Here is a 21,004-nt window from a genome sequence, read left to right as displayed (position 1 = left end):
GTGATTTACTGGGATCCTGTAGGCACATCCAAATGGGCTCCTTTTTGTGTCATCCTTCTGAACCTGATGTGGGTCTCTGAACAACCATAGTTTTCAGTGTGCTCTGTGCTGTCTGATTGAATGTGGATAATGTGCTGCGAGTGAATACAGTGGTGTCTGGGGTCTGGCCCTCCTAGGGGAAGGAAGTGCGGGAACCCTACTTGGTTCTGAGTTTGGGTATCCTGGATAGGTAAAGGAGAGGTTTGTATCACAAACTGGGAGCATTTCTAGGGTGAGCCACTCAGCATGGTGCTTTGTTAGAACTTAGTTCATTTCCACTGTCAAGAGGCTGCTCTTCCCTTGTGATGCACAAGAATTGGAGGAATATGTTTGCTGGAGCCCTGGCCTCTAAGGAATTGTTGTGGTTTGAAAGTAGCCTCATCAGGTGGTGCTGGGAGCCCATGAGCAGCTCACTTGAAGGTAGGGTTTGCAGGGTTTGTTTGGGTAGTAACTGTTCACATATGAACTGGGATGGAACAACATTCAGAAATCTAAGTAGGAGGATGGCTGTTGGAGAGGAGTTGGTAAAGCAGCACTGCTGGGGTTGTCCCTGTGCAGTGAGGTTTGCAACGGGCCTTGTTTGTACCTTCACAGAAGGGTGGGCAGCTGCTGCTCCTGAGCCAGCCAGCGGCCCAGCCACTGCTTCCCCTCTGTGCCATGCAAATGGAGGCAGCTGCACGTTGGTTCCTGCGCTCTGCACAGCCATGTCACGTCATGGATGGCTGGCACTAAGGAAGCAGCTATGTGTCTTCCTCTTTACCCTGTTTCACAGGCTGTGCCCACTCAGGTCTAAGCATTGATGCTGTTTGCAGAGATGCCAAAGTCACAAGAGCATCCTTCTGACTGCACAGAGGAGCTGCCTAACTGCACAGGAGGGAGCTGCTTCCAAACACATCCCAGGCAACTAATGGGTGTGAGGAGGGAGTTCTTGTTTTCCAGACATTACTGCCTTCACCAGTGATGGCAGACGGGGAAATTCCCAAGGTGTCATGTTGCTCATGGAGGGTGGGGACAGGGCTGCTGGTTGTGGATGTCGTGTGCTTCCTTTGCACGCTACAGCTTCCCACAATTCATAGAAGGATTATTCCCATCTCTGCAAGTGTTCCAGGCCAGGTTGGATGGGGCTTTGAGCAGTCTGGTCTAGTGGAAGGTGTCTCTGCCCATGACGGGGTTAGAACCAGATGATCTTTAAGGTCCCTTCCAACACAAACCATGTCTGCATAAATCAGTAGGCCAGGCAGAAGACAGGTCAACTGCCCTGCCATGTTCCTGGGCTTACAGAGATTCCTCCAAATCGCTCTACTAACAACAGAACTCATTTTTATTAGATAAGGCAAAATAAACACCATGAAGCTGTGCCAGAGAGCTGCCCCTCACCTCAGCCTCTTAGCAGCGACTGCCTACTGAGTTGTACAGTCTCCATCTCCACTGTTAGCTGCCTTTATCTTCTTCAGCTCCTTCTGCAGCTGCTCTTCTGCAGCCAGGATCTCCTTCGGCTTCTGGTACTGTAGGACAGAGAGAAATGCCCTTAGCACTCCTGAACTCCTGTTCAGCCTCTGCTCCAAGCAAACCAACTGGGGCCTGTTGCTGCCGGCCCAGCAGGGGCCCTCCTGCCAAGGGAGGCTTTGCCATTACCAGCTGCCTCTGAAGCCCATTTAGAGAAGTTGTGCCATCAAGCTAGAGACATTTGCCAAGTTCTGGAGTGTCTTTTACAGTACAAGTAAAACTTTCCAGTTAGATGTGGAATCCTAACCGCCACCAACCCCTCTGGAATATCCTGGCAAGCAGATCCTTGCTGTGCTGACTGTACGCTCACAAGTGGTTTTTTTTATCTATAAAATATGATTTTCTTTTTTTATGCAAAGACAAGTAAGAATTGCAGTTCCTCTCTTCCCCTCAGAGGTCCCTCACCCAGCTGCAGCTTAGCAGTGGATGCAGGTGCTTTTTGCAAGGTTTGGCCAGTAGCAAACAGAAGCTCAGGAGGACTCAAGGTGCTCCTCTTGGCCTGTTTCCTCTCCAAATGCAGCCCAGCTCTGCTGCCAGGTTTCCCACGGGGGGTGTGCCCTCTGTGTAGCTGACTTCTGCACTGGGTAGGACAAGCACCTGTTGCACAAAAGCATCTGTCTGCTCCTTGCAACAAGAAGTGTGTGCCCATGTTGCTAGTCTCTTGCTTCCACCACGTGTGGAAGTGTTCCCTCTCTGACACAAAGAAGCAGGTGATTATTTTTTTATTATTCTTTTTTAAGACTGCAAGACCTCAAAGTGCAGCAGTCCTTGGACTCTTATGCTCTGAGACAAGCGAAACTTATTGTCACTGAGAGTAGAGCCTTGCTCAGGCCTGATGGAGGGAATACATGGAAAATAGGGCATGACAGACACTCTTCCACCTGCATGTCACCTTGAGCAGCAGGCAGGGCCCCTCCTGCAGCCTGGGACCTCTTGGCTAGTGTCAGCATGCCCAGTGTAATCTGAAACTCCCACCGACTGTGTGACAGAGAAGGGGCCGCATGGGTGACCGTCAGCAGATCTCCCTGCTCTGCCTTATTTCCCCACATATAAGAATTTTAGCTTCTTTGTGGACATAAAGACAAGGGCAAAGTGCTGTTCTGCTTGGCTAAAGCCTCACCGTGATGATCAGGGTGTTGTTGGCATGGGTGAAGCTCAGGGCAGCTGCATCCAAGGGAAGGTGGTATCGGTCCAGATCAGGAATAGAGAACTTTTTATAGTACCTACAAATAAGAGAGGAGACAGAAATAAGGAAGGTGGGATTTCTGTTCCCCCACTAGCAGTGCTGAGACACAGACTGCTGTTCTACAAGGTGTAGATGAGGACAATAGACCTCTCAGGGTTGGCAGGAGGCCCTTGTGCCATGTTGTGTGACTGCCGGTGCCCCCAGGTTAGCAGGAACACTAGAAACAAACCTCCAAACTGGAAATCAGAGCTGGCAAAGTCCTGAAGAGCTTTGGTGTGTGACAGCAGGCTTGGTCCTCCAGCTTGCCCTCATGTGTAGTGCCAGATTATGGTTAGACTACTCAGCCCTAACAAGGTGTTCCTTGTCTTTTTCCCTGCTCATGGCCTCTCATTCCTTCTGAGTAGCAGCTTCCTTTAGCTTTTGTCAAAATAGCTGTCAAAGCTTTTGTGCCATATGACTTACTTTCCTCAGCAAATGACTTACTTTCCTCAGTGATGTACCATTTTGTGTTGCAATCCTTCCTAAACCCCTCTTTTTAACTTCTTGCTTTACTTCCTAGGTAACTTCTTGCTTTGGTGGCATGGTGGTACTCAGGCATACCCCTGGGCACAGATCTCCAGGTGTAACTGCCCACAATCACCTGAGCCTCTGCTCTGCAGCATCTCCATACAGCTCCCATGGTGGCTGTGGTGCTCCTCTGCACTTACAGCTCTCCTAGTTGTTCCTTCCCTGGGTTCTATCCCAGTCTTCCAATAACCTCTCACATCCAAGCAGAGGACAGAGAGGTTTTGCCAGCTAAGAGATTTCCTAAGACTTTGGACCCAGAACCCTGTAGATCTGTGTCTATGTTTACCTGAGATCTTCTGTGCGTGGCATGGCTTGCCCTGCATCTACTGCTTCTCTCTGGGGCTGCATCAAATACACTGGCTGGTGGTCCTGTGCCCACCCAGAGGCATGGCTGGATTCTTAGTCTGTTCCAGCACTGTTGTGGGCAATCCTCTTCAAGGAATTGGCCTGTAGCTGGTACTGAGTTGCCTGGAGCAGAGCGGGAACAGGCAGTGGCTGCTACCATGCCATGAGGGGTGGTTCTTGATTCAGCTGGCTGTGTGTGAGGCTTGGCCTCTCTGGCTACCTCTGCCCAAATTGCAGTTTATTTTCCAAGTCACGGTGAAAACAGCTACAAAGGGCAAATGGCTCTCCCGGTGCAGTGGGAGGAATGTACACGGCTTGTTACCGCAGGGCTCAAACCGTTCTGTGTTGTCACTGCTGTCGGTATTTGGAAAAGGTGGCAGACATGGATAATAAGGGAGATGTCAAAGGTTAAACAGCAGAGATTAGATGAACACAAAGACATGTTAAGGAAGTGTTAACTTCTTACCGATTAGACAAAAAAAAAAGCAGTACACAGAAAAAACCCACTGTTTCAAAGGGCCTTGGGAGTCATCAATGAAACAGCAGCATTCTGCTGCCCCAGGACTAAGGAGAAGGGGAGAAGAATGGCTTTGGCTGGCCTCAAACTAAAATCTGTGACAAGATCAAAGGAAACCAGATCTGCCTTGCCACCCCCCCCCTCTCCTAACATTACCACTGCCTCTCACTACAATAATTGAATCAGGTTTGGCGTTTGGGGAGGTGGCTTTCTAGGTTTGTTTTTAGAGTTCAGTTTAATGGATTTATTTTACAGCAAGAGGTTTTAAGCAAATCCCACTTGAGCAGCCCTTGCCGTGGCCAGAGGGAACGGAGTGACTGGAGGAAGTGAAGAGCTCCTGTCTGAGCTGGGGAGGTAGCTGATGGGTGGTTATCCCAGCCGATGCCGGCCGATTCTCTACCCTTGCCTCTCACCCCATGGCCAAGGGCAGTATTACACTCTGAGCCCAAGTCCTGGCCCGAAATCCACAGTATATATGTGAAATCACCTCTATTATTTTCCTACTGGAAACCCACTTTTTGTCAGCCCATAGGGAAAACTGCTACTGGTATGCTGAGAATTTAGAGCTGAACTACTCAGTAGTGACTTGGCAGCCCATCCTGTTACTTGTGCCTCTGGCTGGCGGTCAGGACAGCTCTGTTGCTCAGAAGCAGCGTGGCTGACTTCCAAGGGTTGGAGAGGCTCCGAGGCTTCCTTTCTCTCCCGTAGTGATGTGCACTCTCTCTGTGGATTCCATGCTGTTGTTGCTATCTTGGAATTAGTTGCTGAGTGGTGCCCTGCCCTGGCCAAGACCCAGGAGAAATGATCTAAGATATCCTGGAGCCTGTACTAAGTGTGCTAGTGCTGGAGTCTGTCCCCACTCCCTACTGACAGCAACGTCATTCTTGTCCCCAGTGAGGTGGCTTTCAGCTTTAATTCTAAAAGTCCTTAACTGTCAGACACAGGCCATGAGTTACTGTTGGGTCCTCTGACACTAGTCTGAGAGAATAAATGTCAGCTGCTCATGGAGGACTCTTCTGAGAGCGGTGCAAGAAAGCCTGAAATCAGGCAGGGGGTAGGTAAAGGCTCAGTGCTACATTATAACCTTACAGCACCTACGCAGGAGGTTCCCACATACACAGGCAAGGAACTTCCCACATACACACCACTACCCCAGTAGGACTGGAGTGGGTAAGCCTGTCTGTGACAGTATGTGGTTGGCTTTAGGATCAAGTCCTCCATTCCTGTCCTAGTTCCATGCGTATCCATGTGTGGCTGGTAGGAATATCATTATCTTTTGCTACCTAGGTCTCCCTACTAAAGCACCACTGTTCTGTGAATCCCTCTGTGTGCATTCAGGCCAACATTTCTGTATAAGAGCTGTAATTGCTTGCTGTTTTCCCTGGGGTAACTTTCCTCTTTCCAGCCTTCTGGTTTTGAGCCCCCAGGTGTGCTGATGTGCAGAGCTCCAGCAGCCCTTTGCCGGGAGACTGCGGGTACCGCGTCGCGAAGCCCTCGGCAGCCGAGAGGCCGCAGTTCTGTGCCGACAGCACCACCTACAGCCACTTCCATCAGCTTCCCTTGTGCTCCCAAGGCTCACTCTGTGCACTCACTTCCCAACACTTCAGCTCATCTTGGCTTATCTGAGGTTGTAGATGCTTTGGGACACTTTGTGTTTCATTCCATGTGAGATGCCATGTACTGACACACTACAAGATGTAGCTTTAAAAGCATTTTCCATTTTTTTTCTTCCAATCTCAAATCTCTTTTGGCAGAACACTGTGGTGCTTCCTTTCCAGATTCAGTCTGTCTATTTTGTTTGCTACCTCCAGATGATATCACTGGCATTGTGACTATAGGATATGTTTATGCAGGGAGATCTGTCTGTACATGTTGAATCCTGCAGCATTCTGAGATGCAGTGACTAAATCAGAGGGAGACGATGGAATGTTCTAGCTTCAAGAGGTCTGCAAGACTCTTTTTCTAAGGAAGCGACACCTAACGGGGCAAGAACAGAGCAAGCACCACCCTACTGGAGCCAAGATGAGAAGCCCTACTGTAAAGGTGTCTGAGGCAGTTGGGAATGGAAATCGGGCAGCAGGAAATGTGCTGCAAGGTGGGGCCCCTCAGCCCTTGCACACTAGAAGGGGAGGCAGCCCCCTGTGCAGTCACTAGCCTGTCCTCTGTGCCAGCCCACCCCAAGGGACTGTCAGCACTGGCAGTGCTGTCCTTACTGACTTCTTGTTGGTGGTCCGGATGACACAGCAGTGCTGCTCCTCCTCCACAGAGACACTGTAGACCTCCTTGGGGTAGGGAAGGTTACGGATCCGCCACTGGAAGCTGCTCAGGGTATCCTTCCTCATGAAGATAGGCTACAGCAAACAAGTACCTTTAGCAAGGCCCCTCCAGCTGTCTCCTCTCCTCCCTGTCTCCTTCCTGTACTACTTGTGAGACTCTGCATGGGAGTAGCTGTTCTTTCACACTGGAGCATTAGGGAGTAACTCAAGAAGCTGCCTGAGCATCACTTTCCTACAGCTAGGACTGGTCTGCCTTTGCCCAGAGCACTGCTTGCAGGAGGCTGAAAGAGTGCAGTGAAGAAGCCTTTCAGTACAGAGGGGGGGCCTCTTCCTCACAGGCAACCAAATACTGAGCTCTGCCTGCTCTAGGAACCTGCTAGGTTCAGTCCTAGCTCTGCCCCAATTTTTGGTGCAGAGCTGTGCTTGTGTTTCAGGTCTGTACAAAAGACGGTGAGAGACTAAAACATCTGCCCCCTAAGCTAGAGGGATGTGAAGATGAAACAGGCTGTGCTTTATTAGGGAGCAGCCTGCTATGCACTGCCTGTGCCTTTCATTGCTATCACCTCTGTTTTCTATCCCCTGACTTGTCCTGGCACTGGCCCTCCTGCCAGCCTGCTCTTTCAAGCCAGGATAGTAGTTGGCCAACACAGCAATACAGTTTCTTTACTTAAGGAAACTACAAATCTCTTGAAGACCCCCAAAGAACCTAAGCCTGTGCTTTCTTTCTACTCAGCCCTGCAGTTTTGGGGTGATTTGTAGCAGAGCACTGAGTGCATTAAGGCTGTCTCTTGGTGATCTGCTCTCTACCAACTACTGCTGTAAGCACAAGACAAGGTAGTTTTAGGTGCAGTGGTACCTGCAGACCCTTACATACATTTGAGCTGCTCTCTGTTATAAGCTCTGAATCCAGTGCTCCCAGAAGCGGCGAGGTCGGCTCTCCCACTTCCACCTGCCACTTGCCAGTGCCCCCTAGGGTGTTCTTCTCTCGCCATTTTCTACCTGGAAAAGAGAGAAGAAGGCTTTTCATTCTTCTGCTCTATAAGAGCTCCAGGAACTGACTGCCAAAGCTGCCCAGCACACTGAGATGATATGAATATATGTATCTTAATTCCAGTAATTTCCACTTTGGTGTGAGCTGATCTGCTAGTTGGCCTATTCCTAGGTCAGAAACTCTGTACTGAATGCCTCTCTTTTTTTTGCTACTTGGTGCAAAAAAAGCCATGGTGGGGTTGCAACAGGTGCTGTGCTGCAGCTGATGTGGTTTTGGACAAGAGCCATAATCGACACCTTGTCTGCGGTAGTAGAAGCCACTAAAAAGCGTATTTCAGCCCTTCATGTGGTACAGACTTGGTGCCTGGCAACTATGATGACAATCCCATGTAGTCCATCGAAGTCTGTTGTGACAGATGGGATGTTTGGGAGAGATCCTGGGCTAAAGCAAGGTCTGCTATGCCATGAAGGTCAGAGAACCCTGGCTGCAAGCTGAACCCTACTTCTGACCCTACAAAATTCCGCTACAGACATGCCTGTCTTCCAAAATAGTCAGGGATGATTTGTTCCTGACCAGCTGGTCCCTCTCAACACCCCAGCCCTGAAGGTATAGACCCACTGCCCGGCAGTTCTGCCCTGACCCACGTCTGCTGGGGGCCAGCTGAGAGCACCACTTACTCATTAACTGGCCAGTCTTAATGTCGTACTCTTCGGCCATCTCCTTCCCATCCTCGAACAAGTAGTGGATCTTCCGCTTCCCTAGAGGCAAGACAGATGGTGAGAGGAAACGGGATACAGCTACCTCTGGGCACAGGGCTCTGTCCCACTGTCTGGGGCCCTATCCCATTGTCCAGGACCCCGTCCCACTGCCTGGGGGGACGAGGCACTGCCCCGTAAGCTCGCGTTGATGGCCTTGTGTCCTTCCCTGGCCCGGGGCGCGGGGCTGTGCCCGGGAGCGCTCCCCTCCGCGCCCGCTCTCTGCAGGACCACCCCAGACCCCGCGGCGGGGCAGGCGGGGGCTGTGCCGACCCTCGCCCCGCGGTTACCGTCCTGCACCAGCGCCGTCTTGCGGGCCGCCCGCAGCCGCTCCAGCCAGCTCGGCACCGCCATGGCGGCCGCGCCGTCGCCGCGGCAACGCGGAAACTTCCGCCGGCCCCCGGAAGCGCTTCCGGCCCGGCCGAGCTGAGCGCGGCCCTGCCCGGCCGCGGCCGCGGCCCCGCTCTCCTTCGGGGCCCTTCCGCTCTCCGGCTGCGCCCTCTCGGCTCCCGCCTGCCCTCGGCTCGCCCGGGCACAGCCGCGAGGTCTGGGGTGTCGTTCTTGCCCCGAGGTTGTGGCTGCTGCCAGCCCCGGGTTGGTGGCCTTGAAACCTTCACGGCCTGAGGAGGCTGGCAAGGCAGGTTTGGTACCCGGCGCGTGGGTTGTGCTTTAGAGGAGTTAAAATACAGCCTGCAGAAACACACTTCTGAGCCCTGGAACGTACTTGGGCACCCAGAACCTTGGCGGGCTTTTGGTCTGGGTTTTTTCTTTATGTAATAGAAAGGATTACTGTTTCCAGAGGGCTCTTTTTGGTCAAAACGACCTGAAAACTGAAAGCGAAGGTGAGTTTTAGAAACGTAGCAGGGTTTCTGTTCCCCTGGAGCTGAACTCTTCCTCGCAGAAGCAAGGACTTGATTGAGCTCTGGGTTGGTTTTCAGAGGGTTATGTTTAATGCTCAGATGAGAAGGTGACCATAGCAGGAAGCCATGGCCAGGTGGGACCATTTTCAGCCTTTCCAGGTTTGTAAGGATAGGTTTGTGTTGGACTGTGTGTGAGAAACCTCTACGCGAAACCCAGAGTGCTGCACAGAGAGGAAACCAAGCTGGTGTTGACTCAACGCTGCAGCCACATGGAAGGGGCTGTTGGCATATACAGTGATTCAGGAAACTGGGCTACAGAAAACTGAGCTTCCTTCTATCCTGGTAGTTCAAGCTCCAAAGTTTGTTTTTGCCAAGGCTTGTAATGGTAAAGCTGCAGTTGTACCCATATTGAACTCGGCTAGTTAGTCTTTAGTAATTTGCTGTATCCAGATGAAGCCAAGTTGGGAGTTTTCCTCTTGTGGCTGTGTGAAGCACTTGGTGTCAATCAGCTGTTTTATCTCAATAGGTGACTGGATTTCAGCCCTGGCACAAGAGGTCTCTTGGGAATGTGCTTAAGAAATACCCGGGAAATGAAGTTGCTTCTTTTGGCTGAGCAGATAGGAGCTCTAAAATGTTAAAGCAGTTGAATGTTTTCCATTGTAAGAACTCAGCTGTAGAGGTTTCTAGGACATTCTAGGGCTGCAATTCTTGATTTCGGTTGCCTCCCTCAGGCTGAGCATTTTTGGAAGGCAACAACAAAAAAAGAACTTCAGGACAACAAAGACAGTGAGCAACAAGAGTGAATCTTGAGTTGTGATTAGGTAAGATCTAAGCAACCTTGCTCTTTCTCATTTGTATTTAGCAATTGCTGCTAACCTTCCCACCAGGCCTATGGAGCCACGAGGGATTGTCAAAGCCTTTCCCAAGAGGAAGAAGGTGAGGGATGATTCGGGGAAAAGCATCCCTCCAAAGATCCTGAAAGAGGAAGGAACAGAAATACCTGAGGGTAAGTCCTGTGTCCCTATGATGTAGGATATAATACTTACACCCAGCTTGTTAACTGCAAGTGCTGTTCCCCAAAGGCTTTTTCAGGCCCTCAGTGTGTTTTTTCTGTAGAGGTCATGTCCAGCTTGCTTTGGTGTGTCCAGCTGGAGCCCCCCAAAGACTGCCTGCCAGGGCTGTTGCCATCAAGTCCTGTGTGAGAGATGTAGTAGCCCTGCTGGGCTGGGGCACTTTCCCTTGTCACTGTGTCCCTGCCCCTGTGCTTTCCTCAGCAGAGTGGCTGAAACCAGTCATCGCCTACGTGTTGCAAGCCGGCATTGGCCAGGCCAGGGCTGAGATCTTCCACAGGCAGATTGTCCAGAACGGGGGTGTCGTACACAGCCAGCTCTCCTTGGAGGTGACGCACGTCATTGTGGCTGAGGACATGGACTGCGATCGCGCCTTTCGGCTCCTCAAGTTAACCAGGCTGCGCCCGGGGCTGCAGCTGGTGAAGGCATCCTGGCTGAGTGCTTGCATTAGAGACCAGAAGCTGCTGAGTACTGCTGGCTATGGTGTCTTTATGCCTCCCAGGTATGCAAATGCCACACTGCCATCCCTCCCTGCAGTTCTTCTATCCTAAACTGCACAGCACTAAAATCTGACCTCTGCTCAAAATCTTGGACTGCAACTCCTTGCAGCTCCTGTGAGCATGACTCAAAGTTCTGTGGGGTAGCAAAACATGTAATAGGGCCCAGACATATTACCATAAGTCCTTTCACTTGCTACAGGCACTAAAGGCACATCTTCCTGATCCATCAGTGATAACAAGATGTCTCTTAAAAATGCTGAGGTTTAAATACTGTTTCTTACTTATTGCAGATGAAAGGTAGAGAATTGGCAACTAGGCACAAGAGGAAATAAGGAATGGAGCAGCAGGCACAGGTTAGGAGCAAAATGTTTTGGCAAAGTTTTGGAGAGAGAGCCTAAGAATGAGGTAGGTAGGAGTGGAAGTTGCAGGTCAGCTAGGTAGATGGTAACTGGGGAGTTGAGCTAAAACCAGAGTAATTAATCTGTGATCTGAGAGAGTACAATTCATATGGGTTGTTTGGTCCAGTCCAAAACATGCAGAAGGATTTCTTGGTCAGACTTCTGGGGGCTGGGAAGTCCTCCTTCCCCTGTACTAAGACATCCAATCCATGGCAGGTACCTGGAGGAGGGAGAGTTCCAGAAAGAACAGCAGCAGATCCTGGACAGAGTAAAAATCCAGCCCCCAGCAGAGACGGGAGCAGTGAAACCAAATACTGAATCACAGGTGGAACATTCCTCACAGCAAGGCTTGGGCACCCTTGGACAGCAGCAACTGGCTGAGGTGAGGCTTTCCTGCACAGATCCATCTCCTTGTGAACAGATCCTGCATGCTGCTTTTCCTGGCTAAGAGCATCCCTGATCCCTGCAGGGATACAATGTGAGATTTTCTCAGCAAGGGGAAGGTGTTTGGATGTTTCAGTGAGTTGTGTGGCCAGACTCAGGCTGTGGACATGGTTACTGCTTCTCTTTGTCCTTTTTAGCTGTTCAGAATAAAAACAATGCCCCTTAAATTGCTGTTCCCATCAGAACATTTCCAGCTGAAGCAGTCCTGGTGCTCTGATCAGGCCAAGGCTCACTATGGTGATACTCACTTATGTCCTTTTGAGAAATATTCCCTGTCTGAGAATATCTCCCTTTCAGGAAGCTGTCTCTGATATTTCATCCCATGTTCCTGCCTTAGCCGTATGGACCAGTTCTTCACTCCTTGGCAAACACCCTGTTCAGACCCGTGTTTGTACAGTGGATCAGGTTGCTACCAGAAGCATTGTGGAGGTGTTCTTAAAATACCTGTGTTGGGTTATTAGTGGCCTCTGCAGTGAGTCAGCTTCTGTGGCCTGCTGTTAGCTTTCCATCCTTTCTCTGTATTTTTGCTCAAGTTTGCTGAGTTCTTGGGCATTGGTGTCATTCAAATCTATCTGTAGCAAGGTTACCTCAAACATCCCCAGCAGCTCCCTTATATTGCTGGCATCTGCTTTGCAACACAAATTTTTGTTGCAGAAAACCCTGCAATTGCTCTCTACCTGGCAGCTCACTGAGGACACAAAAGCCACATTTGTAGACATTTCAGTAAAATCCCTTGTCCCAAGCTTAGACTGTGTGACTTGGGGAGGAGTTGGGTACCTTGAGACTTTAAAGACAGCTGCTTGAGACCCAACTACAACAGTAAAGCTGAAACTTAGCTTAGAAGTAGCTTCTGTTTTTTAAGCACAGAGTCTTTTCCAGCTTGGGTGGATGTTTTTTCTCTAGGAAATGATGAGCGTGCCAGTGTTTCATACTAAACAGGGACTGATCGGGGAGTTCTGCCTTTGGATGTAAACTCCTTTGAGGAAATCCTGTTACCAGTCAGACTGTAGCAATCACTTTCTGACTGGCATTCAGATGCAGTCTCTGCAAGGCAGCCTCAAGCAGTGGCTGTTACTCTCTGTGAACCTGGGGCTGTCAACCCAGGCTGCCTGTCTCCCTCTCAAGTAGCCAATTGCTACCAGTTGGTTTTGCACATGTGGTTGTAAAGAGTCCATCAGCTTTGCTGACAAAGCGTAGAGTCAGGGATTTAAGGGCTGTTTCACCTCTGTGACACTGCTGGCCAAGAGGATGGGAATTGCTTCCAGCTCCAGCTGCAGAGTTCTTTGCATTGTGATTGGATAACGTGTCCTTAAATGCTTTTAAGGGGCTTACTGACTTACCTGAGCACTCTGAGGCTTTGCTGCCCTTAGAGAGAACAGCATCTTAAGGGAGTTGCATTTCAAGACAAACTGATTTAGTCTGTCAAATCCTCAGTCTGACCCAGTCTTCAGAGTTATAAAACAAGACTGCAAAACACATCCTGTCTATTTTGGTGAAAGACTTCAGCTCTGTATCTTGCAGGAGTTGTGTCTCCAGACCTCCTACCTCCTCAGCCAGCAGAACCAGAGGTTGTAAGGATGTGGCTCTGACTAGGCTGACACTCTGCAGAAACTCGTAACAGGACATGGTGTGCTGCATGTAATTGCTGGACTGATCCCAAACAACCCTGCACCGCTCAGAGTTACTTCCATGACATGGAAACTCTTGGATCTTCATAGACTCCTGTGTTTATACATCAGGGGAGATGGGGACCCCAGTGAGCAAAGCAGTCTACAAAGCCTCTGTGCGGCTTTCCACTTCTATCCCCTTTTGTTCATTACCTGAAGCCAAGGCTCATTGTTTCTTAAGTCTACACAGAGGCATCCTAATGCTGAGGGTATCAGCAAATGCATACATTGGTTCTTTCTTCTGTCACTGAGGAATGTGGAGTCCTTTGTGTCATTCCTTCCTCCCCCTTTTCTCTTGCAGATAGCCATGGGGAAAATGAGGGGGTTTTAATTTACTACTCTGTTGAGATTTTGTGTCTGTAAACTGAAAACAAAGTTCAGTGCCTATCTCCTGTCATCTGCATCATGGGGTAGAAGTTGCTGAGTCTGAATGTGAGAGATGTGCCTGTGCTGCCACCAGACGAGCTAAAGGTTTCCCAGTGGGAGTAGGGAGTCAGGATCTCTGCCAGCCAGGGATTTTGGCATTGTCATACTCACTATGGTGATACTCACTTATGTCCTTTTGAGAAATATTCCCTGTCTGAGAGTATCTCCCTTTCAGGAAGCTGTCTCTGATATTTCATCCCATGTTCCTGCCTTAGCCATATGGACCAGTTCTTCACTCCTTGGCAAACACCCTGTTCAGACCCGTGTTTGTACAGTGGATCAGGTTGCTACCAGAAGCACTGTGGAGGTGTTCTTAAAATATCTCAGGGACTTGGCTGTAGGAGGGGCTGTGTGCTTGAATCACAGGTGGACAGCAGTATAGTCTCCTGTGCACTGTGAGATGTGCATGTGTAGCTTGAGGCAGTCACTTCTAGAGGTGGCAACTGGAGCATGGTGTGCCCGGAAGGGAGGGTGGTCAGTGCTCTGGCTTCCTAGTCTCAGAAGTAGCCTGTGCCAAAAGGGACATATGAGGCATGCACTTACTCTCACATGGCTGCTTTCTGATCTCTCTGTAAAGAAATACTCTGATGATGAAGACAGTGAAGGAGAAGATGCTGGTGTCACCCAGGGAGATCTGGAAGCATTGATTTCTGGCCACTACCCTGTGAAATCATCAGAGGAGATCAGTGACAGCTCTTACACAGTGGCCCAGCCTCCCAGCAAGTGGGTTTGTGCCCAGTCTTCCAACACCAAGAAGGAAAATCACAACCAATGCATCACAGAGAAGCTGGAAGTGCTGGCAAAGGCTTACTCTGTCCAGGGAGACAAGTGGAGAGCTCTGGGCTACTCCAAAGCAATCAACGCGCTCAAGAGCTACCACAAACCAGTCACCTCCTACCAGGTAAAACACCTCCCCAGGGGGGTGGAGCAGGGAGGTAGACCTTCGATGGAAGTTGTATAGCAAGTGCTGGTTGGGATTTATTGACCACACACAGTGTTTTCAGAACAGCAGAAAAATGGAATCTGAGCATTTTAGGGCCAGATCTGAACACTCACAAGATAAATGCCTTCCTTGGACACAGTGCAGGGACATTTTCACCTTCCTCTTCATCAACAGCAACTGGCCACCAGTAGAGATAACACATAAAACTAACTGGAGTTTTATGGACTGTGGCAGTCCTGCAGTTCAGTGTGTTCATGTTTCAGTCCCACTCTGCAGGCTTGTCCTTTTCCACTTGAATTTCCACTTGTCCTTTTCCACTTCTCTAGCCCAAACCAAGGTAAGTTTGGGCTAGAGAGGAGGCTGTCAGGCAGAACTAGTCCTGCCACTTACCCTTTACTCATCAATTGACTAACCAGGCTGTGAGTCAGTAGCAGCTGCTCAGCTTGTCTTTGCTTTTCCAGTAGCAGCTCTGGTTTCTTTCTAGGAAGCCTGTAAAATCCCTGGGATTGGGAAGCGGATGGCAGAGAAGATCCTGGAGATCTTGGAGAGTGGGCACCTGCGCAAGCTGGATCACATCAGTGAGAGAGTGCCTGTGCTGGAGTTATTTTCCAACATCTGGGGAGCAGGGGTCAAGACAGCTCAGATGTGGTACCAGCAGGTAAGTTCAATGCCTTACATACAAGGCTTTCAGGTTATGATTTGAAGACCGCTGCTTAGTGTAGGAGAATTACTTTCACAAATGGTTTTAAATTGCCAATATCTACAGGTAAGATTTAAATCTGGTTTTTTGGGAGGACCTATGAGGCTGGGTCCCATTGTGTCTCAGCACCCAGCTGAGACTTTAGTTGTGGTGGGGTGGGTAGAGGACAAAGATGTGGAGAGGAGGAGTGGGAGACATGCTGCCTCTGCTCTAGCATCACTCCTTGGAGCTCATGTCACACTAGTCATGGCAATGACATTGCTAAGAGCCAGGCTTGAATCAGGGCATCTTGTCCATGAAAGCTCCTGATGCACTTGCTGGCTGTTGGCCTGTAGCTGTCAGAGCAGCCATCCATCTTGTCTGGAAGTTGTAAAAGTGAGGTTGAAATAATTGTGCCAATAGGAGCAGCCCAGTGCACTGGATGGGTTCCTTCTTTAAAAGCAGTTTGTCTCCTGAGTACGAGCTGATGAAGCCTGGTTTCCTGTAGTGTTTGGTTTGTGACTGGATTCTTGCTTGTCTTAAAAATATGGTTGTGTTCATGCTGTTGGCTTTCCCTCATTGGGATATTGTATGTGTTCCTTTACTTGCAGTATGTGTTTTCCTTCAGGCTGTAGGGACACCATGCCTTAGGAGCAGTAGCCTTCTGTCAGAGAAGGGGTGGAGATTAGAGATGTGAATGGGTAGTAGGATTGCCAAAATCCCTTCTTTTAGGAACCTAAAGTGTTCTCTACATGTGATCTCAGAAGCTTGAGACAGGCTAAATACAATCTCCCCAAATCTTGGTGGAAAGTATGTGAAGAGCAAAGTCTTGGTAGGTGTCTGAATATCAGCACATGGTCTGCACTAGGGTTTCCGGACACTGGATGACATCCGCACCAAGGCCACTCTGACCAGCCAGCAGGCTGTGGGACTGAAGCACTACACGGATTTCCTGGAGCGCATGCCTCGGGAGGAAGCTGCAGAAATAGAGCAGACTGTGAGTAGCTTGGCCCCAGGCCCTCAGAGTGCAGTACTTGCTGGGACATGACAGGAAGGTAGACGCTGTGAAAATGGCCCTTGTGTTACAGCTGAGCTCTTCAGCCTCTCCTTTGAGTGGGGTCAGTGCTTGGGGGACCCTTTCTGGGCATGGGCACACAAGGCACCTACCTTGGCCCATAAGAAAGTTCAGTGTGAGTGCCTGGCAAGGAGGAGGATACTTCACAGGGCTCAGTTGTACACACTGCTTTGAAAAAGGCTGCATGTGGCATGGATAAGCAGGTTCCCAGCTCTGCTTTCCTGCCTCTCATCATGTCTGGAATGTCTGCTTTCAGCTGAGGTCTCCCTGGTGCTGCTCCTCCAAAGGAAGCTGTGAGCACCCCGTGATCCACTTGTCAGTCAGAGGACAGAGGGTGGATATCCTTGCTGGAAGCAAAGGGGATCCAGGCTGCAAACGAGTGCTGCTCTAGGATCCCTTGGCACTCCATGACTATGGGGTGCTAAGCCAGTGAACCCTAATGTGAGCAGAGAGCCTGGGGAACACACTGTCATTGCTATCCCTGTGCTCTCCAGTCACCATGGAAGCAGCAGCCAGTGTGACCCTGTCATTCGGCCACAGGGCCTGGCCACGAAGAATACCCTCCTGCCAGGCTCCTGCTGGGGTGTCAGTCCTGTGTGCCGGATTAGCCATTTTGGTGGTGAGTGGTCCCTTTCCCAGGCAGGCTGGGCTGAGGAGCTGGCTCTTGGGAGTGGGTCTATTGTTATCTTGATGGGATTACTGTGCTCCCCTCCATACACACACACACTCCTCTGATCCAGGCCCAGGAGAGAGAATGAGGGATTAGTCACTGTCTGTGCTGCCTGTCACAGTGAGATCTGAGGAGCTTTTAGGCTCTTGGGTGGGGCTGGGAGTTTTCTAGAAATCTTCATTTAAAGCCAGAAGGGGGGCAAGAACACCAGAGGAGGGCTTGCTCCGCATGAGAAAGGCTTGTGGCTTCTTGGAGCACCTTTGGGGCAAAGGTTAATGGGTTTATCTCTTGCTAATGAAGGATGATCCCCAAGAGTGACAAGGGGCTGTGGGCACAGACACTGCCTTGCTGAACCCCAGCCTCTGTGATGGCCTCATCACTGGGAATTGCTGAGCCCCTCATTATTTGCTGCCAGCAGGGTGATTGGCACAATCAGACCAAGAATACTTTAGGCCTGTCCAGGGACTTGGGAGCCTTTCTTAAACATGTAATGAATGAAGCCATCAGAGTTAGCACTGTCTGCACAAAACAGGAGCTGGGGTCCAGCCTGGAGAAGACTGTAATAGGAGAAGTTCTGATTATGTGTGTGATTGCTGGCAGCAGCGTGTTGGCATCCAAACATAAAATGCTGAGACAATTGTGCTTTCTCTGGGTCAGGAAGCCTAGCTCTCCTGCAGAGGCAGAAGTCTCGGCAGAAATGAACTCCAAGGGGTACTCACAGATTTTCTGCTGTATTGGGTCCTGCTGGGGACACTTCATGAGCCCATCCCTGTTTTTGAAACAGGACCTGTGACTATCACCTGTTGAACTTACTCTCTTTGTGGGTAGAGCTGGCAAGCCTTGTGCCTGTAGGGCAGCTGAAAAACCTCTTACCTCTTGCTGTCTCAGAAACGGAAGGCTCTGAAAGCTTTGCAGTACTTTGCCCCTTTAGCAGTGCTGCATCTTCCTGCTTGTCCCAATCCAGTGCTCCCACAAGGTGATGGTCAATCACTGGATAGTGTGGCATTCTGCTGGGTGTTGCCAGGGCGGGGTGGAGGCCACCCTGGCTCACTCCTTGCCTGACAGCAGGCCAGCCTTCTTGGTGGGGCAGTGTGCCATGCCTGTCAAGTGTATGGAGACTCTGGAGATGCAGGACAGGTCTCAAGGCAGGCACAAGATCCTTTGCTGCCGTGATGGAACGGGCATGAAGAGGCTGGTGTCTGACTCCTCATCCCTCTTTCTTGAAGGTCAGACAAGCTGCCCTGGCCCTGAAGCCTGGCCTCGTGTGTGTGGCCTGTGGCTCCTACCGTCGGGGAAAGGCCACCTGTGGAGATGTGGATGTGCTGGTCACTCACCCGGATGGGCAGTCTCACCGTGGGGTGTTCAACAAGCTGCTCGACAGCCTCCGCAGGAGCGGTAAGAGGGTGGGGAAGCTGCTCTTAGAATGGCCAAGGTGAGGAGGCAGTGAGGTGGATGGCATTCATTGACGGATAGGTGATCACTTTTCCCAAGGATAGGACATCTTGTTAGTCCTTGAAATTACTGCCCATGGACCTGGCTCAGCTGTAGTGTTAAGGAGGGAATAGTGCTGCAGCTCAGCACGTTATCCCTGGGGTCCCACAGCGCGTTATGAGACATCTCTGCTGCTCTCTGGGCAGTGGGGAGTTCAGCATGGAGGTGTCAGTCTCTACCGTTCAGCTCCTCTTGGCCTGTTCTCTCTCCCCAGGCTTCCTTACAGATGACCTGGTGAGTCAGGAGGACAATGGTGACCAGAAGAAGTACCTGGGCGTGTGCCGCCTGCCCGGGCCAGCGCAGCGTCACCGCCGCCTCGACATCATCGTGGTGCCATACCAGGAGTTCGCCTGTGCCCTGCTCTACTTCACGGGCTCGGCTCACTTCAACCGCTCCATGCGCGCCCTGGCCAAGACCAAGGGCATGAGCCTGTCGGAGCACGCGCTCAGCTCGGCCGTGGTGCGAGGCCCTGGGGGTGCCAAGGTGTCGTCTGGCCACACTCTGCCCACTCCCACCGAGAGAGATGTCTTCATTCAGCTGGGGCTGCCCTACCGGGAGCCCTCGGAACGAGACTGGTGATGCCTGGTTGTCAGCCTGGGCTCACTGCTGTGCCACTGTTTTGAAGGATCTGATTTCCCCAGTGCTGCTCTGTGGTGCCTGCAGGTTGAGGAACATATCCCAGCAAACTGGGGCTCCTTGCAAGCTTGCGGCCTGGCTGCTGGGTAGAGCTCTGTGGCTTCTTCAGCAGAGGCTGTGGGCTGGAACGACACTGGAAGTGCTGTCTTGGTGCAACTACCAGAAGGACTCACTGCCCATCAGCTACCCTGGCCCTGCTGTTCCCGGCTTTGGAAGACTGGGCTGCAGAACCTTGTGATCCAGCCCCTGACAGTGCTTGGGAACAAGGGAAGTGGGATGCATCTTCCTCTGTGTCTAAGCACTGACACTCCAAAATTTCTGTCCTGAGCTGTGAATGAAGGTAACAGCTTCTAGCTTGGCTCTCTGACGGGCCTTCTGCCTTCTCACTACTGCTGGCAGCTGCTACTGCAGGAGTCACAAGCCAAGCAGTTAACCTGTGCTGCTGCTGTGTCCTGTCTGAGCTGATGTGTCCCTTGGTGGGTCCCACTGCACAGGGCCAGGCTGCTGTGACTGCCACCAGCTTTCTCTGGTGCCAGCTAAGCCTTGAAATAGACGTAGGGACCTGAGGTGCTGTGCCTGCTTGCTCCCAGCCTTGTGTGCTGGGGATCCTCCAGATTTACTGAGAGCCCTGGTCTGGCCCAAGAACTCATTTCCTCTCAGTGCAGGAGAGGAACAGAACTCACAGCTTGGGGAGCTGTGCTCAGGAAGGATTTGAATGTAATGGCACTGAATGTAACCCAGCAGGGCTGTGTGTCTGTCTGTAGGAGTCATGGAGACAGAGAGAAACACAAGGAAATAGTTAAGTTCTAATTTGGGCAAAGCAAAGCTTTTTTCCTTTTTTTTTATGTGGAAGCCATGGAGTCATCTGGTCTTTGATCAGGGAAAGTGTGTGTGTGTGTTTGTGTATGCATGTGCCTGTGGCTGGTCCCACCTGTTCCATGGGAGTGAATTTTATTTCTCAGGAAACCTGCACTATTTTATATTGTGGAGATGAATTTCCCAGAGTTGTGGAGTGCTCTGTCTGTTACAGGTATTGCAGTGGTTGCTCCTGGCAGAGGTGCCACGGTGGGCATCTCTTGTGCCAGGACCCCGGGGCTCCTGCTCCCTTGTGGGGGATCTGGCCCTGTTGCACATAGCAAGACAAAGCTGCACGTTTGCTGCTCGGGCAGGCGCAAACCAGGTGTCCTGTGGCTGCTCGGCATCACCAGGGCTGGGGCTTTGCTGGGGTGGCCCAGACCCCAGCAGTGGCATTTGTGCTGGGACACCTCAGGGAAATGAATGTCTTTTGGCCTGTCTTGGTGCTTTGAAATTTGAAGTGTAATAAATAAATCCCTTCTCTCTTTTCCCTTGGTATCTGTGTCTTTTTGCTCTCTGCACTGCAACTGTTGGGACTTTCTCCTGTGGCTTAGCAGGAGCTCCTCCTGTGCTGGCCCATTTCTCTGGTTGCAGTGGAGGTGGAGAACATGCAGTGCAGACTGTCACACTGTTGGACCAGCACTTCTGGCTCTCAGGGCAGGGAGTTGCTGGCCACCATCCTTCCATACCATCCTCTGTCCTGGCATCCAGCTGGCCACATGGCTGAGCTGGGATTGGCTGTTCCCAGAGAAAGGAGCGATTCTTGAGTTCTGAGCCTTGGGTTGAGCTCTTTCTTCAGGTGTGGAGTCAGGAAAGGATTGCTGTCAGCTTTTTCATATTCTTCAAACAGTAGAGCATGTGGGAGTTGGCTGCTGTTCTGTGTCCTGTTCTCTGCCTGGAACACAGCTCAGACTCCTGAGCAAGGAAATGCTTTAGTTATCCAAGGGGAATGTGAACATCCTGGAAGTCAAGGGTGCACATGGAGATGAGCAGCAGGAATGATTGGCTTGAAAGGGAGTTGGAGAAGCTGGAGGACAGGGGCTGCTGAGACACAGGGGCAGCGAGAACTGAGCTGGGTTATCCAGGAGCAGAGGGGAGGCAGCCTCGG

At 51.0% G+C, this 21,004-nt stretch overlaps 2 protein-coding genes across 6 annotated transcripts; one reads left to right on the top strand and one right to left on the bottom strand.

Annotated features, from left to right (window-relative positions):
• Nucleotides 1–1,342: 1,342 nt before the first annotated feature.
• On the bottom strand, nucleotides 1,343–8,581 carry DPCD (deleted in primary ciliary dyskinesia homolog (mouse)). The gene is made up of 6 exons (XM_032116500.1): nucleotides 8,473–8,581; nucleotides 8,105–8,185; nucleotides 7,311–7,435; nucleotides 6,378–6,511; nucleotides 2,666–2,768; nucleotides 1,343–1,544 (listed from the first exon to the last, which is right to left on the bottom strand). Exons 1-6 carry the CDS (start codon nucleotides 8,534–8,536, stop codon nucleotides 1,440–1,442), a joined length of 612 nt encoding a protein of 203 aa, XP_031972391.1. The 5' UTR covers nucleotides 8,537–8,581; the 3' UTR covers nucleotides 1,343–1,439.
• Nucleotides 8,582–8,624: 43 nt separating this feature from the next.
• Nucleotides 8,625–20,392, top strand: POLL (DNA polymerase lambda). Of its 5 annotated transcripts, none has more exons than XM_032116498.1 (9): nucleotides 8,625–8,819; nucleotides 9,930–10,048; nucleotides 10,317–10,614; nucleotides 11,227–11,392; nucleotides 14,125–14,448; nucleotides 14,975–15,148; nucleotides 16,038–16,166; nucleotides 18,141–18,309; nucleotides 18,620–20,392. In XM_032116498.1, the coding sequence occupies exons 2-9, from the start codon at nucleotides 9,934–9,936 to the stop codon at nucleotides 18,982–18,984; spliced, it is 1,740 nt and encodes a 579-aa protein (XP_031972389.1). In that variant the 5' UTR covers nucleotides 8,625–8,819; nucleotides 9,930–9,933; the 3' UTR covers nucleotides 18,985–20,392. The 5 variants fall into 5 exon arrangements, with proteins under 5 accessions (XP_031972389.1, XP_031972387.1, XP_031972388.1 ...); XM_032116496.1 differs by having other exon boundaries at nucleotides 9,905–10,048; XM_032116497.1 differs by having other exon boundaries at nucleotides 8,625–9,024.
• The last annotated feature ends 612 nt before the right edge of the window (nucleotides 20,393–21,004 follow it).

Source organism: Corvus moneduloides, chromosome 8 (genome assembly GCF_009650955.1).
Source record: "Corvus moneduloides isolate bCorMon1 chromosome 8, bCorMon1.pri, whole genome shotgun sequence".
NCBI classification, from domain to species: domain Eukaryota; kingdom Metazoa; phylum Chordata; class Aves; order Passeriformes; family Corvidae; genus Corvus; species Corvus moneduloides.
This window is presented reverse-complemented; position numbering and strand designations above follow the sequence as displayed.

Excerpts from the sequence above, each read along its gene's own strand:
- DPCD (XM_032116500.1), bottom strand. The coding sequence starts at position 8,536 with ATGGCGGTGCCGAGCTGGCTGGAGCGGCTGCGGGCGGCCCGCAAGACG. Across the intron at positions 2,769-6,377 it reads ATCCGGACCACCAACAAGAA|GTACTATAAAAAGTTCTCTA; the intron begins GTCAGTAAGGAC and ends TCTTATTTGTAG. Across the intron at positions 1,545-2,665 it reads ACAACACCCTGATCATCACG|TACCAGAAGCCGAAGGAGAT; the intron begins GTGAGGCTTTAG and ends TCTGTCCTACAG.
- POLL (XM_032116498.1), top strand. The coding sequence starts at position 9,934 with ATGGAGCCACGAGGGATTGTCAAAGCCTTTCCCAAGAGGAAGAAGGTG. Across the intron at positions 15,149-16,037 it reads CTCAGATGTGGTACCAGCAG|GGTTTCCGGACACTGGATGA; the intron begins GTAAGTTCAATG and ends GGTCTGCACTAG. Across the intron at positions 16,167-18,140 it reads CTGCAGAAATAGAGCAGACT|GTCAGACAAGCTGCCCTGGC; the intron begins GTGAGTAGCTTG and ends TCTTTCTTGAAG.